At 41.6% G+C, this 20,742-nt stretch overlaps 1 protein-coding gene across 2 annotated transcripts; it reads right to left on the reverse strand.

Annotated features, from left to right (window-relative positions):
• Positions 1–1,544: 1,544 nt before the first annotated feature.
• LOC118362696 (melanoma inhibitory activity protein 2-like) lies at positions 1,545–19,917 on the reverse strand. Of its 2 annotated transcripts, none has more exons than XM_035743248.2 (23): positions 19,547–19,917; positions 17,284–17,415; positions 17,062–17,172; positions 16,825–16,896; positions 16,562–16,672; positions 16,340–16,411; positions 15,883–15,987; positions 15,531–15,653; positions 12,769–12,880; positions 12,530–12,576; positions 12,349–12,439; positions 11,880–12,018; positions 11,331–11,432; positions 11,003–11,063; positions 10,863–10,898; positions 8,764–8,831; positions 8,561–8,643; positions 8,139–8,276; positions 7,421–7,549; positions 5,602–5,745; positions 3,401–3,450; positions 2,734–2,905; positions 1,545–2,499 (listed from the first exon to the last, which is right to left on the reverse strand). In XM_035743248.2, the coding sequence occupies exons 1-23, from the start codon at positions 19,646–19,648 to the stop codon at positions 2,324–2,326; spliced, it is 2,376 nt and encodes a 791-aa protein (XP_035599141.1). In that variant the 5' UTR covers positions 19,649–19,917; the 3' UTR covers positions 1,545–2,323. The 2 variants fall into 2 exon arrangements, with proteins under 2 accessions (XP_035599141.1, XP_035599142.1); XM_035743249.2 differs by having other exon boundaries at positions 19,630–19,915.
• Between the last annotated feature and the right edge of the window lie 825 nt (positions 19,918–20,742).

The following is a 20,742-nucleotide window of genomic DNA, read 5'->3' on the forward strand; positions in this document are numbered from 1 at the left end:
ACAAATGAACTATAGTTTCGGCAATTCGGTTAGGACATCAACTTTGCATGACAAGTAATTTTCCCAAATATTGTTTGACATTTCACTTATAATTCACTGTATCACAATTCTAGTGGGTCTGAAGTTTACATACACTAAGTTGACTGTGCCTTTAAACAGCTTGGAAATGTTCAGAAAATTGTCATGGCTTTAGAAGCTTCTGATAAATGTCAATTGGAGGTGTAGCCGTGGCTGTAGTTCAAGGTCTACCTTCAAACTCAGTGCCTCTGCTTGACATCATGGGATCATCAAAAGAAATCAGCCAAGATTGTAGATCTCCACAAGTCTGGTTCATCTTTGGGAGCAATTTCTAAACGCCTGAAGGTACCACGTTCAGCATGCATGTATAAACACCACGGTACCACAGCTGTCATACCGCTCAGGGAGGAAACGCGTTCTGTCCCCTAGAGATGAACGTACTTTGGTGCGAAAAGTGCAAATCAATCCCAGAACAACAGCAAAGGACCATGTGAAGATACTGGAAGAAACCGCTACAAAAGTGTCTATATCGACATAACCTGAAAGGCCGCTCAGCAAGGAAGAAGCCACGGTTCCAAAACCACCATTAAAAAAGCCAGACTATGGATTGAAACCGCACATGGGGACAAATATACTTTTTGGAGAAATGTCCTCTGGTCTGATGAAACAAAAATAGAACTGTTTGGCCATAATGACCATCGTTATGTTTGGAGGAAAAAGGGGGAGGCTTGCAACCCGATAAACACCATCCCAACTGTGAAGCACGGGGTTGGTAGCATGTTGTGGGGGTGTTTTGCTGCAGGAGGGACTGGTGCACTTCAAAATAGATGGCATCATGAGAAAGGAAAATTATGTGGATATATTGAAAAAAAAACATCCCAAGACATCAGTCAGGAAGTTGGTCGCAAATGGGTCTTCAAATGGACAATGACCCCAAGCATACTTCCAAAGTTCTGGCAAAATGGCTTAAGGACAAAGTCAAGGTATTGGGGTGGCCATCAAAGCCCTGACCTCAATCCCATAGAAGATTTGTGGGCAGACCTGAAAAAGCTTGTGTGAGCAAGGAGGCCGACAAACCTGACTCAGTCACACCAACTCTGTCAGGAGGAATGGGACAAAATTCACCCAACTTATTGTGGGAAGCTTGTGGAAGGTTACCTGAAACATTTGACCCAAGTTAAACAATTGAAAGGCAATGCTACCAAATACTAATTGAGTGTATGTAAACTGACCCACAGGGTCAGAAATAAAAGCCTAAATAAATCTCTATTCTGACATTTCACATTCTTAAAATAAAGTGGTGATCCTAATTGACCTAAGACAGGGAATCTTTTACCAGGAATTGTGAAAAACTGAGTTTAAATGTATTTGGCCAAGGTGGATGTAAACTTCAACTACATGTCAGAGCTAGACATTGTGTCATGGCACAGCTGATACGAGGTCCTTTTCAGGTCATGTAAGGGTTAGTTCTACCTGAAGAAGACCAATATGGCATGCCATTTGTAAAGATGACTTGAGCAGAAAAGTGAGCTGCCATTCATTTATTCTATAATTTGTGATTCCATCCTTATCCCCTAAATCATTTGATCTATGAAAATGTAAGACAACTAAACACTTGAGCATAATTTATTAGACTTTCACAATATCTCATATTCCCTCAAGGCTAACACTACTGTAATTTCTTGACATTTAATGATCAAACTATGGACGGTCAAGAACTCCCAGCGAAAAAGTAATGAACATCTTTCAGGTCAATTGACAGAAAATGTGAATGGACTAAGGGTGGTATACACACACTTCCCTTCTCACAATATATACACATGGCAAGAATGCAAGGGAGAAATTAGGGGCTTATTTCAAAGTAAAATGAAAAAGGCTTTGACATTGCAAGAAAACACAGCCTTCTCAAATTTGCCCAAGTCACAACTCAGAAAAAGGCAGTCTCACAGGCAGTTCACCATCAGCAGATTCACATAACTATGGAACTTCTTCAAAAAGACACTGCATTCAACACATAGCAACAGTGATCACTCAGTAGTTCCAGTTCATGGTGGTATTGTATTCTCTCAACAGTCCTAATAAGCCACTAATCAATTTGTGTGTGTGTGCGAGACAGTGGGGAAACAATTCCACTGTCGGCCTCTAAAAAAGGGAAAGACAGTCAAATGACAATTGGTTACACTTCATGAAACAATCCTTTAAGCATACCCTAAGTCGCTCACTACCAGCACAACAGGAAGTGAAGTGCCACACAGGAAGCAGGCGGAGAGAGAGTTTCTCCCTCATAGGGAGGAGGAGAGATGGCTCAGATGACATCGTGTGGAGAAGGGGACTGGTCAGGAGGCTGTTCGCTGTCTGGTGGGGAGGGCCTTGGAGGGGGTCCAGGGGGAAAACTGTCTGGGTGGGGCCTCATGGGAGCGTAGCCCATATGCAGCAGAGGTGGAAATCGCCCAAACATTCCCGGGGGAGGTGGTCCTCGCACTTCAGAGGAAAACAAGGGGGAAAGCTTTACGTATAGTCAGTCTAACAGTATACATGCAGAGTCATTAAACCTGCAAGATGTAGTGAATGTGGTATAAAATTACATTCCTCATCTCCCACCCATAGCTTGTTAATAGAACCAAATTACATAAAAACCTTCAGTTATAAATGCATTATAAGTACAAAGCACATATGAGCCTTTAATATGTAAGGGATACAGAGAATAATACTTACTGCCCATGGGTGGCCCTGCTGGACCTCGTGGGGGGAAGAAGTCTGGGGGTCCGTAAGGGCCTGGGGGGCCTCTGCGTGCAAAGTAAGGGTCCATGGGGGGGAGGGGACCCATACCAGGGGGTCCTAAGGGAGGAGGCCCCATCCTCAGATCTCCAGGTGCTGACATGTGGGACTGCGGAAACATTTTAAATATAGATGTAGGATCTTAATTTGATCCCCCTTTTGCAGGAACAATTACAGGGGAAAAAAAAATATACTAATAATTTTACTTTGTCAGGGTCTGAATAGTCAAATAAAAGGGCAATTTCAAAATGTGGTAGAATGTGTAGAATTGCAGAAAATCTGTGAAACTGCTCATTTTTCTCTCCACCCTATGGCAAATAAGTAGAATAGCAGCAAAGCGCTGTTTTTCTCTTTTGGGGGGCCAGCTCTGACTGAATGTGTGGGTTTAAATGTGGGTACGTAGACCCATGAGCCACTGCGGCCATGATGGCAAACTCAGATTTTTTGTAATCCCACACCCCTGTCAAAGTTAACCATCCCTGTAGTAGAACATTTTATGATCCCCAATGGGAAATTGGTTTTACAGCAAAATATGCACCTATGGACAGAGAGACAGTACATGAATGAGCCAATGTATTGTTAATATAAGGGTTAGAATACTTACATCCCTTTCATTTTCACCAGGGCCCATGCTGTTTTCCATAAATGTTGAGTCTGCAAGAACACAAAGAGAAAAAAAACACAGTAAGAACCTAGCTATATCCACTTCAGTCTTTGGTGGGTTTATTTCATTCCAGCCTTAAGAACTTGATGAAAACAGGGTTCATTCATGCTCTTTAATGCTATCAGCTCAACTCTGTCAAAACAAGGGAGTTTCCACATTGGACACAGTGTTCTGATTAATATGTATTGCTTGAAAAAGTAATGCATGACATTTTATGGATTACTTTGTGTGGAAAGTAACGTGTTATTACTTTGAGTTACTTTCATGAAAGAAACAAAATCTCAAACTCAGTTTGTTTGACTGTCAGAGGGAGCCGCGCACGCTCTACCAAAGACAGGCTACTTACTAACTCAAGTTTGATCACAATTTTCTCCTTTCATCTATGGCGCTGCTTTCCTGTGATAGTCTACAAAAGCTGTGCTATCATATGGGCTGCTTACACACTGCATTCAGAAAGTATTCAGACCCCTTGACTTTTTCCACATTGTTACCTTAGTATTATTCTAAAAAATATATATTTTTCCCTTATCTACACACAATAACAAAGCAAAAAACAGTTTTTTAGAAATGCTTGTCAAAACTAAAGATCTTGTGGAAATGTGATATTTCAGTATTTTTCAGACTCTTTACTCTACTTTGTTGAGGCACCTTCCGCAGCGATTACAGCCTCCAGTCTTCTTGGGTATGATGCTACAAGCTTTGCAAACCTATATTTGGAGTTTCTCCCCTTCTCTGCAGATCCTCTCAAGCTCTGTCAGGTTGGATGGGGAGTGTCGCTACACAGCTATTTTCAGGTCTCTCCAGAGATGCTTGATCGGGTTCAAGTCTGGGCTCTGGCTCAAGGACATTTAGAGACTTGTACCGAAGCCACTCCTGCAATGTCTTGGCTGTGTGCGTAGGGTCGTTGTCCTCTCTAAGCAAGGCCCTTCTCCCTCGATTGTGCAGTTTAGCCGGGCGACCAGTTCTAGGAAGAGTCTTGTTGGTTACAAACTTATTCTATTTAAGAATGATGCCACTATGTTCTTGGGGAACTTCAATGCTGCAGACATTTTTTGGTACCCTTCCCCAGATCTGTTACCGTTCTTGAGCTCTCTTCCTTGGACCTCATGGATTGGTTTTTGCTCCGACATGCACTGTCAACTGTGGGACCTTAAATAGACAGGTGTGTGCCTTTCCAAATCATGTCCAATCAATTTAATTTACCACAGGTGGACTCCAATGAAATTGTAGAAACATCTCAAGGATGATCAATGTAAACAGGATGCACCTGAGCTCAATTTCGAGTCTCAGTTCTGTTTTTGTGTATTTAAATTAGCAAACATTTCTAAAAAAAAAATGTTTTTCACTTTGTCATTATGGGGTATTGTGTGTAGATTGATGAGGATGTTTTTTAAAATTGAATACATTTTACAATAATGCTGTAATGTAAAATGTGGGAAAACAGGTCTGAACACTTTCCAAATGCACTGTACACTAAGAAAATCTGTACAGATATCTGGCCATCTTTTCATTCAAAATCTCTCTCTCGAGCCCCCAGTTCTGGTTATAGATTGCACGTAATACGGACCCTAGAGATGTATAGAGGGCACACTTGCCACTAGATGGGAAAGCCCTTTACGGGCTTTTGCTATCAAAGAAGCGATCAATGGCTCGCTCAAGAATCAAATGAGGAAACAAGTCGAGATCGGATCATGGAAACGCGTCCAGTAGGGATATGAATCTGAAAGTAACGCACACGTTAGTTGACAAAGAATGTTATAATATCACCCAATTTTAAAAATGTACTCCGTTACTCATAAAAGTAATCTGATTACGTAATGAGTTACCCAACACTGGGCAAAATATCCTGCTCATTCTATAGGTAACATTATAATATTCTTCAGAGGTATACTAATCATGTACACTCCTCCTAATTCAGTGTGCTGCTGACAAAGGAGCTTGGTCTGAATCACGTCAGCATTAAAAAGATACTGTCCTGAAATGTATGTCATCACTTCAGTTACATACTCCAAGCACTAAACATCCTTTTGAAGTTTATTTGACAGAGTGGCTATGGTGCAGAGATACAGTATCAATCACTAAAACGAATTATACGGCGCTGTAATACAGAGAGAGAAAAGGTCAAAAAGGAGGGTTCTCACCAGATTGATCTCCAGGGTGGGGCCCAAAGCTGTGGGGCTCAGCAGGACCAGGGCCTCTGGGTGGGGGAGGGCCCATAGGCCCAAGGGGAAAGGCTCCAGGCAGGGGTCTCCTGTAGGGAAGGCCTGGGTCTGGATACATATACCCTTTATGAGCAGAGCGAGAGCGAGAGAGAGAGAGAGCACCGTTTCAGCAGCCTTATTCAGACCAGCTGCACTGAGGATGGGGATCAGAGCAGAAATGTCCAAATCAAAACAACCAGTGTGCTGTCCAAAGGGAACTGGAGCCAAAAGCAGGTCAAAAAAACTAACAAAAACAAGCATAAAAATCATGATGCATTTACTTAGTACACAGAACAGTGACAGTAGTAGAATGGGTATGATGGAATTGTCATTGACGAACCAAAAATACAGTGATGCCACATGCTAATCGCTCCCCCATGATAACTGAACTAAATGGTTAAAAAGATCTTAGCTCCAGGGCCTCCTGAGTGGCGCAGTGGTCTAAGACGCTGCATCGTAGTGCTAGCTGTGCCACTAGAGATCCTGGTTCGAGTTGACACAAACCAGTGGCAGCTCAGGCTCGGACTCCTCAATACATTAGTGAGGTTGGGCGATTAGGCCTGGCTCGCAATTGGCGTTCCAATTCATCCCAAAGGTGTTCGATGGGGTTGAGGTCAGGGCTCTGTGCAGGCCAGTCAATTTCTTCCACACCGATCTCGACAAACCATTTCTGTAAGGATCTCGCTTTGTGCACAGGGGCATTGTCATGCTGAAACAGGAAAGGGCCTTTCCCAAACTGTTGCCACAAAGTTGGAAGCACAGAATCGTCTACAATGTCATTGTATGCTGTAGCGTTAAGATTACCCTTCACTTGAACTAAGGGGCCTAGCCCAAACCATGAAAAACAGTCTCAGACCATTATTCCTCCACCAAACTTTACAGTTGGCACTACGCAGTCGGGCAGGTAGCGTTGTAAAAAAAAAAAAAACTTTTCATGAAGCTCCTGACAAACAGTTCTTGTGCTGAAGTTGCTTCCAGAGGCTGTTTGGAAATAGGTAGAGTGTTGCAACAGAGGACAGACAGTTTTTATGCACTACAGCACTTGGCGGTCCCATTTTGTGAGCTTGTCTGGCCTACCACTTCACGGCTGACCCATGGTTGCTCCTAGACGTTTCCACTTCACAATAACACCACTTACAGTTGAGCGGGGCAGCTCTAGCAGGGCAGAAATTTGACAAACTGACTTGTTGGAAAGGCGGCCACATTGAAAGTCATTGAGCTCCTCAGCAAGGCTGTGTGCTTAATTTTATACACCTGTCAGCAAAGGGTGTGGCTGAAATAGCTGAATCCACTCATTTGAAGGGGTGTCCACATACTTTTGTATATATAGAGTAGTCATACACTCACTGACCACGACTAGGTCTGCACCTCACAGACTGATAACAACAGTGATTTGAAACAAGAAAGAGTATCTCAAACCTCTCACAGGGCTGGCTGACCACAACAGTAACCAACTGAGGGGAATTGTTTAGCTGTGAAATAATCTGACAGTCGATTAACAAATATAACTCACTCTCACCCTATAACTAATTATATTTTTCTACAACACAAAAGAAAGTACGGACATCTTTACATAGCAAAAGATGGTAAATCATACTGACGTAAATAAATAACGAACACACACCCTTTAGGGCTGATACTGAATGAGTATTTTTCACACACAATATAGTAGGCTAGAAGATTAGAATAACTTCTGTCTGTAGTGATTGGAGGGGCTGCTGAGATCATAAGGGGGGATAGCAGGTGGTCATCACTGTACCTGGAGGGGGTATAGGTGGGCCCCTGCGATCCCTCTCCCAGGTGGGAGATAGCGAGCCACTGTCAGAGTGAGGACCACCACTCCGATCAGAGTCCACCCCACCGGTGGGATCTACTAGGCCTCGGGATACTGGTTATGAGAGAGAGCAGACATGTGGGAGTGGTAGGTGAGCAAGAAAGAGAGAGAGACAGCATAATGTCAATGAGTTCATGAAGCAAGGATGACAAGACCAGAATAATACATCATGTGCCAAGACAATGCTCCCTCTGTAGGTGATACAGCTGCATATCATTCCCCATTTTGCTGGTGCATGCTCACCACCAAGGCAATTTAGACTATAAAGATAAGCATCTCTGTAACAGATGCATCAACCTTCAAGCAAATTAAGATTCAGCATGTGTTTGTATCAGGTGATTAAGAACAGACTTCAGCATTGCTTTACTCAATTTAATTGACAGGGATTAAATACTAATCCAAACTGAATTAAATAATCTATTTATCCTGCTTTCTTAATGGCATTTTCACCATGTCATGGCACATCAGTTGGTACTAAATAGAAAACGTAAATAGAATCCTAATTATAAACTCATGACATGCCAACGATTAGAACATGATACTCTGCAATGCTTCAAGGACACACGCCTCAAGCCATGTACATTTGGCTGCGGTGCAGTGCCACATGTTGCACTGAAGAGGGGGTTTGGACTGGAGAAGTCACCTCTGCCTCCCGGTGCCATGGGAGGGAAGTTTGGAGAGAGGTGTGGCGGGCCATCCATCAGGGTGGGCGGAGACAGGAAGGTTCTGTTCTCGGAGGCAGGGTGACCCAGGGGGGAGGGGCCATATGGTGACCTTTCACCTGCAGGTCAGGGAGAGACAGAAAGTTCAAATATCAGAATAATGACCAATTCAACACCTAGTCCCTATTACACGATAGGCACTCCTGTAGATCTGAGAGGATTGGATGGATATACTGTAAGTAGTTCTGTTAATAATAACTTCATCTTGACTTTCGGATTGTCACCTTATTGCTTTCACCTATCTAATCGTCTCAATGTAGGGAATAGGAGCTAGGGGGCGAGTTATGATTCAGCGGAGGATATGATTATAGTTAGAGTGATAGGAGGGTTATTGTAGACTCACCTCTGAATGGAGGTCTGCCCATGTTGTCCAGAGCATAGGGGTCTTTCTCCACCAGATCTAGCTTGAATTGAGTATCAGTCAATCTGCATGGAGACACACCACAAGCTGGAGAATACGTTCCACACTGCAGGGAAATACTATTTTGTAGCAACACGTGACAACACTGGTGTCTGGTGAAACTGACTGTTTTCTTTAGTACTTACTTTTGCCTGAGGTGTGAATTCTCTCTTTTAATGTCAGCCAGGTCACGGTCAGCAGCTCGTGCTGCTAGCTACAATGCAGACAATAGAGATTACAGATGAGTCGCCAAACTGAGAAAATCCTATTTAACTTCTTCGAGATAGGGGGCGCTCTTTTCATTTTTGGATAAAAAACGTTCCCGTTTTAAACAAGATATTTTGTCACGAAAAGATGCTCGACTATGCATGTAATTGACAGCTTTGGAAAGAAAAAAAACTCTGAAGTTTCTAAAACTGCAAAGATATTATCTGTGATTCTGTCATTTCCCCAAGGTGTCTGCAGCATTGTGACGTATTTGTAGGCATATCATTGGAAGATTGACCATAAGAGACTACATTTACCAGGTGTCCGCCCGGTGTCCTGCGTCGAAATTATTGCGTAATCTCCAGGTCCATGCGGGTTCCATTTCTTCAGAGGAGAAACCAAACTGCCACGAATGATTTATCATCGATAGATATGTGAAAAACACCTTGAGGATTGATTATAAACAACGTTTGCCATGTTTCTGTCAATATTATGGAGTTAATTTGGAAAAAAGTTTGCGTTGTAATGACTTAATTTTCGGGTTTTTTCTTACCTAAACGCGACGAACAAAACGGAGCGATTTGTCCTTCACAAATAATCTTTTTGGAAAAACTTGACATTTGCTATCTAACTGAGAGTCTCCTCATTGAAAACATCTGAAGTTCTTCAAAGGTAAATTATTTTATTTGAATGCTTTTCTTGTTTTTGTGAAAATGTTGCATGCTGAATGCCAGACTTAATGCTATGCTAGGCTATCAATACTCTTACACAAATGCTTGTTTAGCTATGGTTCAAAAGCATATTTTGAAAATCTGAGATGACAGTGTTGTTAACAAAAGGCTAAGCTTGAGAGCTAATATATTTATTTCATTTCATTTGCGATTTTCATTAATAGTTAACGTTGCGTTATGGTAATGAGCTTGAGGCTATAAATAGGATCCCGGATACGGGATTGCTCGTCGCAACAGGTTAAGCACCGATCCCACATGTGTCTTTCTGCTGCTCATCAAGAAAAATTTGATGTGGGTCTTGGGGGTGTGGCTTGATGTGGGTGTGTCATGTTTGCAGATCGTACCATGGTAGTTACTGTTGTTTGTCCCTCAAAATAGTCAGAATTGATCTAAGGTCTTAGCTAGATGTAAAATTGTGTGACTAAGGTGTTAGATGCAGTATTTCTCAAGTAAAAAAAGACATGTATGTGGGTGTGTTATGTTCATATATATTGTACCCTGGCAAGTTACTGTTGTTTGTCCCTCTTGAGACACCGTGGCAACAACATAGCCACTATCACTTTCTAAAAATGGTCAGAATTGATCTAAGGAGGTCTTAGTCACACAATTTTACACCTAGCTAAGGTGTTTGGTGCAGTATTTCTCAAGTGTACAGAGTCAGCTGCTGCTGGCTGCACTCATGACTGATTTCGGAGAACATGTCTACAACATCATCAGCAAGCTGTCAAAAAATCTTGAATAAAGCAAAAGCTTCACGCTGTTTACCAGTGCCCAAACATCACTAGCTAGCTAAGTTCCATGTAGTAGTAGCTAGCAGGCAGGCCACGTTAGCTAATCAGCTTATCAAGTCACTGGCGAGTGGCGACGTGTGCGCTTCGGTGCAGTTTAAAAAAAAACATTTTTTTACAATCCATTATCAAAGTTTGCATCTTTCTTGCAGTGTTTGGGCAAGTTTGTCTCACTGCCTGGAGGTTCTGCGATTGGATAGAGCGCAATCAGAGCAGATTTTTGGCGTTACAGTCTCGTGTTAGTGGGCATGGTTGCAATCCAAACCCAGCCCTTATGTAAATTGTGATGACATCAGTTACACAAATCTCACAAAACTCAGTTTAGGAATATACGGACCTTATGACCAAAATGATCCTACTTACACTTTAGTCAATTTTGGCACTGGAATAAACATTTCTAATATCGATGCCACATAGGCTGTTTTCAACCAGAAATGCATTCAGTTGCTCTTTAACATGACTATGAGCTGAGAGGTGTGCGCCATAGTGTGTGTATGTATGTTACTACTATGTACTTACCCAGTTATTGTGTGCCTTCTTTTCCTGGGAGGTTATCTGAAAAATGGAGGGAGAATGACATTTGTTATTGGTCATACATCAGATAATTGCATGTGGTTTATGTTTTCCCGCCTCTTATGACAGACTGTCAGATCTCCCACCTGGATCTTGTAGGCCTGGTTGGTCTTCTCCAGCTCATCCTCCAGGTCTTGTGCTCTTTGCCTTTGTGTGGAAACAAAACAGCACCTTGATGCAAGCACTCGCAATACAAAACGCCCTGTGAAAAATGTTGGACATGTGCAACTCTATGTTTCACAAAATTAATTGGATGTATTCGATTGACAGCAAGTGTACTGGAAGTATACCTTTAAATTTCAGGCCTGTATGAAAACACCGTAAACAAGAGATTTGCAGGGTAGGTTTGGAGACAGGTGATATCTGGAGTCAGGGATGGTTTGTTTGTGTGTGTGTGTATGTCCAGTAGCCAACCTGTAGCTGCTGAGCTCCTCCACGGCCAGGCTGATACTCCTGTCAGCCTTGGTCAGCTTTTCCTCCTTCTGCAGACGCTCCCTCTCCTCCACCGTCAGCATCCTGACACCAGGGAGAACACCCATTATATGCATACCACAGAGTGGAACAGCCATGATCAGACAAACATTACCAGGCCTTGTGTGGTCCAGTGCATCTCAGTTGTTAGAGCAAGGCACTTGCAATGCCACAGATAGTGGGTTCGATGCCCATTGGGGACACCCTTACATAAAAAATGTATGCACGCATGACTAAGTTGCTTAGCGTAAGTGTCTGCTAAATTACATATAGTATTATATTACCAGGTATGCAGCAGTTCAATAGTCCCACATATTGAATATAGTTATTATGAAGTGGAACCAAACTTTCATAAATCAGCCATTATAAATGCTTATAAATCCTTCATAAATGTTTTTTTTGTTTGTTATGATCAGCCTGTATAAAATTACATAATGTTCATGGATGAAGCTGTGCATTTGGGTCAGCCTTAGAGTGGCTCCTGTACAGTACCTGTGTAGTTTGAGCTCATTCTCCTGGTACATCTCCGTCATGATCTGCAGTTTCTGTTGTAGTTTCTGCACCTGGCCCGTGTACTTCTCACTCTCGGTCTGCAGAGAGTCCTTCTCATTCTCAAGTTTCTTAATCCCCTCTGCAACCCAAGAATCAACCTGGTGTTAAAAACTAGACATGGTTTTTCGTTAAAGGTCAGAAGTTTACAGCAGTATAGGCCGGTTTATAGGCCGGTTTCCCGGACACTGAGGCATGTCCTTTTTAGTCCAGGAGGACAAAAGGCTATTGTAATATGGCGTCTGGATGTCAAACCAACCCTTTGTGTCTGTTGAATCAAATGAACAAATGAAGCTCAATTCAATATAAACCTACAGTCATTTTATGTACATTATAAAATTAACTTTGTTATATTCTTGTTTTGTTCTCCGCAGTGAAAAGTTACTATTGAACAGCATAATACTCTGCTTACCTTGGAGATCCTCCATGGCCTTGACTTCATCTGCTAGCTTGGCAAACACCCTGTCCTTGTCTTCATCCACCGACTTCAAGTCTGCATTCATCTGAAAAAATAAAAAACAAATCTCATTTCCCATCTATTGCTGACAAGAGTTTTGTTTGTAAAACAGAATTTTATTTAAGTGAAGACATACCTTGGCTGCATGAATGAGTTGCTGTATTCTTTGTCGTTGATGGTTATCTGTGTATACAAAAACAAAAATGTTAAATCTGGGAAGACACAGATATCCCACTTCCTCAATATCCTGACACAAAATGTTTTTTTTTTAAAAATCCCATCCGATGATCTTGCATAATAATACGAAGAAATGGTGAGGGAAAGCCAGTTGATCATACCTACTGGCGGTTATAGTCTTATCTACCGAAACCTCACCTGGCCCCTCTCTATTTTCCACCCCTCGTGCCCCATTTCTCTCCTCTCCGTTGGCTCCGTCCTCCAGCACTGAGTCCCAGTCCTTTATCTTCAACAGGCAGTCTGTCAGGGACTAATGGAGAGAGAGAGAGAGAGAGAGTGAGAGTGAGAGAAAGAGCGAGAGAAAGTGTGAGAAGGCTTTACCATTTAAATAACTATAGTTTTTCCCCCAAGGAAACTTATTTTGTTGAGTGATACAACAAAACACAGTATATACCATTTAAAATAATCGAGGATTACCATTATGACCATAGCCTCAAATTAGTTGACACCCTAAGTGGCGCAGCCTAACTAATTGTTAGTTGACACTAGGGCTGTGGCAGTCACACAATGTCATCAGCCGGTGATTGTCAAGCAAATAAACTGTCGGTCTCACGGTAATTGACCGTTACTTAATGTTTTTATATTATCTCCTGGCTTCCACACATTTTTTTATTTAACTAGGCAAGTCAGTTAAGAACAAATTCTTATTTACAATGACAGCCTAGGAACAGTGGGTTAACTGCCTTGCTCAAGGGCAGAACGACATATTTTTACCTTGTCAGCTCGGAGATTCGATCTAGCAACCTTTCGGTTACTCGTCCAACACTCTAACCAATAGGCTACCTGCCGCCTACAAGCCATTTTAAAAAGTCTAATAAATCCATGTAATATAGCCTACACCTTCACAATAAATCCATTATTTTAGACAGGTCTAAAGAAGCATGATATGAAGAACATGTAGTCTATTTCAGAACAAAATAATAGAACTCAGATGTCCTTATGTTAGGTCCTGATGTGGCTGTGCCAAATGGCTGTGGGCTACACTAGTTAATTTAACAGACAAGATTTGCTTATAATTCCCTGGCCTTATTTTATATTATAGTACAAAGAATACAAATGAACAATACTGAACAAATATAAATATTTTCTCCAAACAATTTGAGTGAGTGCACACGAGGCTATTCTGTGTTGAGCGGTTAACAAAGAAATAGGTACTCCTATATGCTTAATTTAGAGTTATTAATGTAACTTAAGTTCTACAAATGTTGGGCTATATGTTTTGATTTTTTATACATTGTAAGGCTACATGATGAGACGAATGATGATTTGAATGAAGTCTCTGTTTGTTTTGCGCAAGGCTGTACACACAAATAGTCTCATTCACAAATTTGACAAGCACTTGATAATTCCTCAAATTTCATGGCGGCAACCCCTTTGCGGCCGTAACGCGCCCCCTAAAAAATCCATGCCTTTTGCGGCCAGAGTGCTGCATTGAGCCCTTCTCCCGGTGTGTGCTGTGCAATCCGAAGAGTCTCTCACTCACACTGCTTTTCATCACGTGATCTTTTTTTGTTGTTTTGAGATCGGTCTTCCTCACAGGCTACAAGTTAAGGCAGAAACATCAGGGACGCAACTGTGCCCTTATCCAATTCAGAGGTGCATATTGAAGATATTTTGTCAGTCAACAAGATGTGGTGGCCTAACAAACAACAAAAGCACTAGCCTATGTCAATCTACTATCCCCCACAGTACAAAAGTCGACCTATTCTACTCTGTGCAAGAAATAAATATTCCAAACAGTCTGGGACAGTTGTGGGATGTGATCGATCCCAAATGATGCAAACGTTTTTTATGCAATGTGGCTGACGCAACAGACGTTTAGCTTAAAAATGTTGATAAACTATTAGGCTATTTCTTCACATTATAAGCACAGCAATGCGCACATGGTTAAGTGCTATAGGCCCGAATGTTTCAAAACACCATTATCAAAAAGGACCTTAAATGCAATTATGCATGTAATGCTTTTATTATAAAGGGGCTTTTTATGGTGAAAATGAGCTTCCCCAATCTTGAAACTCACTCGCTGCTTATATATATGCCAGTTAGGGTCTACACCCCTTGTAAAGCTGATCAATGTGCTTAATTTTAAGAAGTTATTTGGCCACTTTAGTTGTGATACAAACCATATAGACCTATGGGCTAGGCTACATGTGGTGTGCGACTATGATTCGAACAAGTCGCAAAAAAAAGGCATCGTTTCTTATGATGGGCATCATTCACAAATTATAATATATCATTCACAAGTGATAGGCTAATATTGTCACCGATCAGACTATTCTTTGATTTAATCTGGTATTTACATATACTAAATAATATATGTGTGACATTTGTTTTGATTTCGAATGGACCATTATCATGCACCTGCAAACAGAGGATGCTTTTCCCTGTGGTTTATTTTCATGCCAGCCAGGTAGGCTCTACTCCTGTTGTAAATATAAGCAATGTGCTTAATATTAGGAAAGTTGAGAAATAACTATAAAAAGCTGATGGAATCCTCCTCTTACGGCCATCACTCGGTTTTCTCCCGCAATTGCCTATAGAAATGTTGCGCAACATGAGCTCCTATGAAGTGTTTACATTGATGTCAGAGTGATTAGAGGGACAACAGAGAACTGATTATCAGGTAGTAAACAAGTTTGGTAGGCTACTAATGACCAGCAGCAACCCTTGGAGAAGCTTAATTACCGTGACTAAACAGTCATCTGGAATTTGACTGCCTTCATGACTGCCGGTGTGGCGGTAATACGGTCAACGCAACAGTCCTAGTTGACACCCTCAGTAATATTCAAAGTGTGTGGTGATTGCTTTTTCCCAGTACAGGGAAGAATATGCAAATGTTTGTTATAGGCACACATTTAGCTGCATGTGGTTTTTGCCAGTGCAGTAATATGAATGCAAACCTTGATGCTCTCGTCTTTGGTGGCAGCATCCTGCACCATTCCAGTGTAGGAGCTCTCACACATCCTCATCTCCTCCTCCAGTTCACTCATCCGTTCCCCCCAGTCCTCTGCTTCCTGGACCAGCTGTGGGAAGAGGGGGAGAGGGTGAGGACCCCACCAGAGTATAGGACACTTTCTGCTTTCTCTTCAGCACAACCCATGCAGGTTCTTTGTATAAACGGCAACCAGGCCTGATATGGAACTGGAGTATAAAACACAATAAGTGACAGAGCCATACATACAGATATCAATGGCTCTGATTCGTTGGCACTGTATAGCTGTAAATGGACATCTTATATGTCAGGTTACATACCTGTGCATTTTTCTCCTGGAGCAAGGCCTTCTCTTCTTTTGCTGCCTCCAGATTATTCTGATTCCTCTCACTGTTCATGTCATATATTTTTAGGGTTGTCTGTGCCTGAAAAGAGCAAAATGTGTTACATCTATCCTGGCTCTAAGTGTGTGGACATTTTTTTTTATTTTACCTTTATTTAACTAGGCAAGTCAGTTAAGAACAAATTCTTATGTTCATTGACGGCCTAGGAACAGTGGGTTAACTGTCTTGTTCAGGTGTAGAACGACAGATTTACCTAGTCAGCTCGGGGATTCGATCTTGCAACCTTTCGGTTACTAGTCCAACACTAAGCTCTAACCACTAGGCTACCTGCCGCCCCGACATAATTAACATGCAGAACAGGAAGGAATTACCATTAACGTGTTGTTCATGATATATAACACTGTAATGCGGACCAGTCAGCGTCATACTTTACCTGTTCTGTCTGGGACTTGAGGTCCCTGGTTTCTTCTTCTACAGTTTTCAGGGTTTCCTGCATATCTGCAATCTGTAAAATCACACAAATCACCACATCTCAAAAATAAATGAACTATGAAATATGAGAGCAAAGAGTGAAACTGAAAAAATAAAAGATGTAACGCATAAACATCAAAACACAGGAAAAGGTGAAGAATGTCCAGTCCGAAGTCAAACTCACCGTCTCCTCCTGCTGCAACCTCCTCGCTCTCTGGATATGTAGGTCCTCCTTTAACCTTTTTATATCATCTCCAAGCTGTGTATTTGACTGTTTCAGCCTCTGGAACATCACCTGAAGAGGAGACCATTATAGGTTTACTCGGACTTGAAAGTCACACGCATACCAAGTCCTTTTATACCATTTGCCAGTGTATTTAGAGGTGAAATATGAGAATCTTTATTCAGTATTGAGAACAATTATACTGTGTAATTTCTGTGTCTTACCTCCAGATTCTCCCTCTCTGCGGCGTGAGCCAAAACGCCACTATTCCGCAGGGCAGATTCCAGTTTTTCATACTAAAAAAGGTACATAAATAAACATAAACAAACAGTAGCAAAGGCATTCATAACACACAGATCTATACAAAACATGTAATTTCCGAGGGCATTGCATTGAATAGTTTGCGAATCCAGTCAGTCAGAAACACACACACACACTGCAATCTTTGACATAGGACTCACTTTTTGTTGAACCTCACTCAAAGTCTTAAGTACTTTGCACTTTTCATCTAATAGTTGAGCCACCTTCAGGCCCATCCGCCTCTCTTTGCCAGAATATAGTCTGCTCTTTATCTGGAAACAAGATCAATTTTGTGAGCTTGGTCACTCCCCGATCAAAAGAAAGAATGCTGTTGTTCATCTCTATACTTGCATGCTGGTATAAATATCAGACAGTCAACTTACACATTGGTAGAACCTGCAGGTGAACAATAGGAGGGTGCCCAACCCAAGTAACGTAGTGATGATGACAGCTTCCCATGGAAGTCCATACAGGTCAGGACCTGGCCTTACGTCATCAGGAAGGGATGACACAACCTGGGTAGAAAATCAGACAAATTGCTTACAATCAAAAGACTTGCTATAGTATTTTTATTCAGGTTTCAGGCCCTGGATTGTGGGTACATAACAGTCAAAATGCAAACGTCCAACTTCCTCTAAACACAGACACACAGCTAGTTGTTGTGAGTGATTGAAAAGTAAAGTGATTGCAACAAGGAGCCACAACAAGCTCGCATTTAACACCATTGTCTACTCCAAGTTCGTCACCAAGCTTAGGACTCTGGGTCTGAACACCTCCCTCTGCAACTGGATCCTGGACTTCCAGACGGGCCAACCCCAGGTGGTGAGGGTTGGCAACATTACCTCGGTCACGCTGACCCTCAACACAGGGTTGTGTGCTTAGTCCCCTCCTGTACTCGCTGTTCAACCACAAATGAGTGGCCACGCACAACTCCAATACAATCATCAAGTTCGCTGACAACACAACGAGTCATCCTACAGGGAGGCGATCAGTGACCTGGCAGTGTGGCGCCAAAACAACAACCTATCCCTCAACGTCAGTAAGACCAAGGAGCCGATCGTCAGGAGGAGTGAGCATGCCCCCATCCACATCGACGCAGTGGAGCAGTTTGAGAGCTTCAAGTTCCTTGGGGTCCAAATCACGAAAGACTTAATATGGTCCAAACACACGCACACAGTCATGAAGAAGCTGCGATAGCATGGGCCCTCAAAAAGGGAGTATTGAGAGTATTTTGACTGGCTGCATCACTGCCTGGTATGGCAAAAGTACTGCCCTCAATCACATGGCGATAAAGAGGGTGGTGAGGACAGCCCAGTACTTCACTGGGGCAGAGCTCCCTGGCATCCAGGACATTTATATCAGGCAGTGTGGTAGGAAGGCCCGGACAATCGTTGAAGACTCCAACCTCCCTAGCCATAGACTATTCACTCTGCTTCTGCACAGCAAGTGATACTGGTGCATTAAGTCTGGCACCAACAGCCTCTTGAACAGCTTCTATCCCCAAGCAATAAGACTGATAAATAGCTACTACTCTGTTTATCTTATATCCGGATGCCTAGAAACCTTTCCCATATACATATCTACCATCACTCAAGTATCTCTGCACATTGTAAATACGGTATTGTAACTGACCCTGTACATAGTATGCTTACTTACTTATTGTGTTGGTCATATTTATTGGGTGTTTATTTGTATATATATATTTTTATATTACATTGTTATTGATTATTGCATTGTTGGGTTTTGAGTTTGCAATAACTGTATTTCACTATACTTGTGTATGTGACATTAAACTTCAAACGTGAAACTTACTAGGCAGCTATCTCGCTACTTTGGGTGTTTTAACACTTGGTCAATTTCAGTACATTTTTGTGAACTCAGTGCGGTTGGCTTATTTTTCAGTTTTGAGAACGGTTTGCATGAATTCTGCGGTCCGGTTCACTTTTTTTTTTAGGGCAATGTGAACAGGAAGTTTCCCAGGTTCGCTTGTCAGTATACCCGCACCACACACACTATTTTTGAATTTCCGCGCATCCTTGACAATCCTTAATCAATATCTAAAAACAACACGCTTTCCCCCCGCGAATCTGCACATCATCTTCTCTCTTTTGTAGCACCAATGCGAGGGTTTATGGTAGGGGGACATGTGTTGCAGTAGTCTAGTGTGTGGTACAGGAATAATTACAAGCGAACCTGGGGAGTTTTGTGTTCACAATACCCTAAAAAGGGAACCGTACCTCTCAAGAGGATATCGGTTCGCTTCGGGGGCTCTTCGCTTAAATGATTAAGCGAACCGCAATGAGTTCACACAAATTAACTGAAAGGGACAAAGTCAAGTGTGAACACACTTGCATTAGGATGCAACAGATAGCTAACGTTAGTTAGCTGGCTAAATGAGCTAACATGTCATTAGTTTACGTTACGATATCTTACCAGGAAACAGTGTTCTCGTGGACAACAAGACAAAACACTAGCTAGCTAGTTAACTAAACAATGTAGATAAGCCATATTTGACAGTCCTACACAATGAATCATTGAATTCACAGAAATGACAAAGTTGGGTAACGCTAGCTACACCATTTGATGTTTTTAGCATTGACTAGTCCAAGCTAGCCATCTAGCATGCTAACTGGATTTGACACTCACATCTCTCACTTTCTCCACGGCTAGAGTGTAATAGGTCCTTGCTGTCATTTTAAAATCAGCCAATTGGGTAGCAACTGCCTCACCACTTGTTTGATCTTCCATTTGTCGAATATTTCATTGAAATACTATTTCCATGATTCTATTAACATTGACAAAACAAATGCCCAGCTGTCATCTTGAAGTATCGTTGGCAACATGAAACGAGAGAGTTGGGACACGTATGACGCTCCAACGTGCGCAGGTTGATGCTATTTTATGGACCCAGAACTCACTCAAACGACTCACTTTCGTTTATATTGTACTAAAACGAATATTGGTTGATTTGTATAATTCTACCCCTACACAATAATGTGTTTATTTGACTTTTCACTCAAAAGGAGTATTGGTAAACGTTTCAGCGCCCCACTTCCTGCTTTAATGTTGAGTTGGTATATTCTCAACGTCACCAATTGTAGAACTATCTATGCTATCTTGCATCATTGGTTGTGGAGAGATGTACTGTTTGGATTCTTTACATACAATAGAAATAAGCGGAATCATTTTTATGTAATTAATTTCATTATTCTTTTGGCCAAATTTCATATACACAAATGTAAATTTACAAACAGAAAACCACATTTTCGTATCCTACAAAAATAAATTGAACTGTATTTTAAGACGGTTAAATGCTCTACTAACAAAAAAGCTGTTAGAATTGTAAGTATATGCATGTCCCTTAAGGTCCTTGTGTAATTGTAATGTGATATTGTACCCCTAGCTCGATTGTCCATTGTTTGTAATCTATGTATGCTTGTGTTCCCTCATGTGTTTTATGTATTGATTTGTTGTTAATAAAAAATAAAAAATAAAAATAAAAAAATCTTGCATCATTGGGACACCCCTAACGTTGCCATTTAAAATGGTTAAAATTAGAGTTGGGTTAGAGTAGAGGTTAATGTTAGGGTTAAAATTTAGTTTAGGGACGTCCAAAGGATTCCAAATAGCCCAAAATCTGTCCACGAAGTGAGGAATTTTTGTATGGAGGTCAATCAGTGTCTAATTTGGTGAATAACAAAATCGAATTGCTAATTTGCTATGTGAGTCTTATTTGATTGACTATACCTTTCGTAATGGTTAGTTTGTTATAAATGCACTGTTATACGTGAATGCACTGTTATAAGTGAAGGCACGTGGCATTTCGTCATCTTTGGAAAAAA

The sequence above is a fragment of the Oncorhynchus keta genome, chromosome 29 (genome assembly GCF_023373465.1).
Source record: "Oncorhynchus keta strain PuntledgeMale-10-30-2019 chromosome 29, Oket_V2, whole genome shotgun sequence".
Lineage (NCBI taxonomy): Eukaryota > Metazoa > Chordata > Actinopteri > Salmoniformes > Salmonidae > Oncorhynchus > Oncorhynchus keta.

Excerpts from the sequence above, each read along its gene's own strand:
- LOC118362696 (XM_035743248.2), bottom strand. The coding sequence starts at position 19,648 with ATGGAAGATCAAACAAGTGGTGAGGCAGTTGCTACCCAATTGGCTGAT. Across the intron at positions 16,897-17,061 it reads TGAGTGAGGTTCAACAAAAA|TATGAAAAACTGGAATCTGC; the intron begins GTGAGTCCTATG and ends TACCTTTTTTAG. Across the intron at positions 5,746-7,420 it reads CCCACCTATACCCCCTCCAG|GGTATATGTATCCAGACCCA; the intron begins GTACAGTGATGA and ends CTGCTCATAAAG.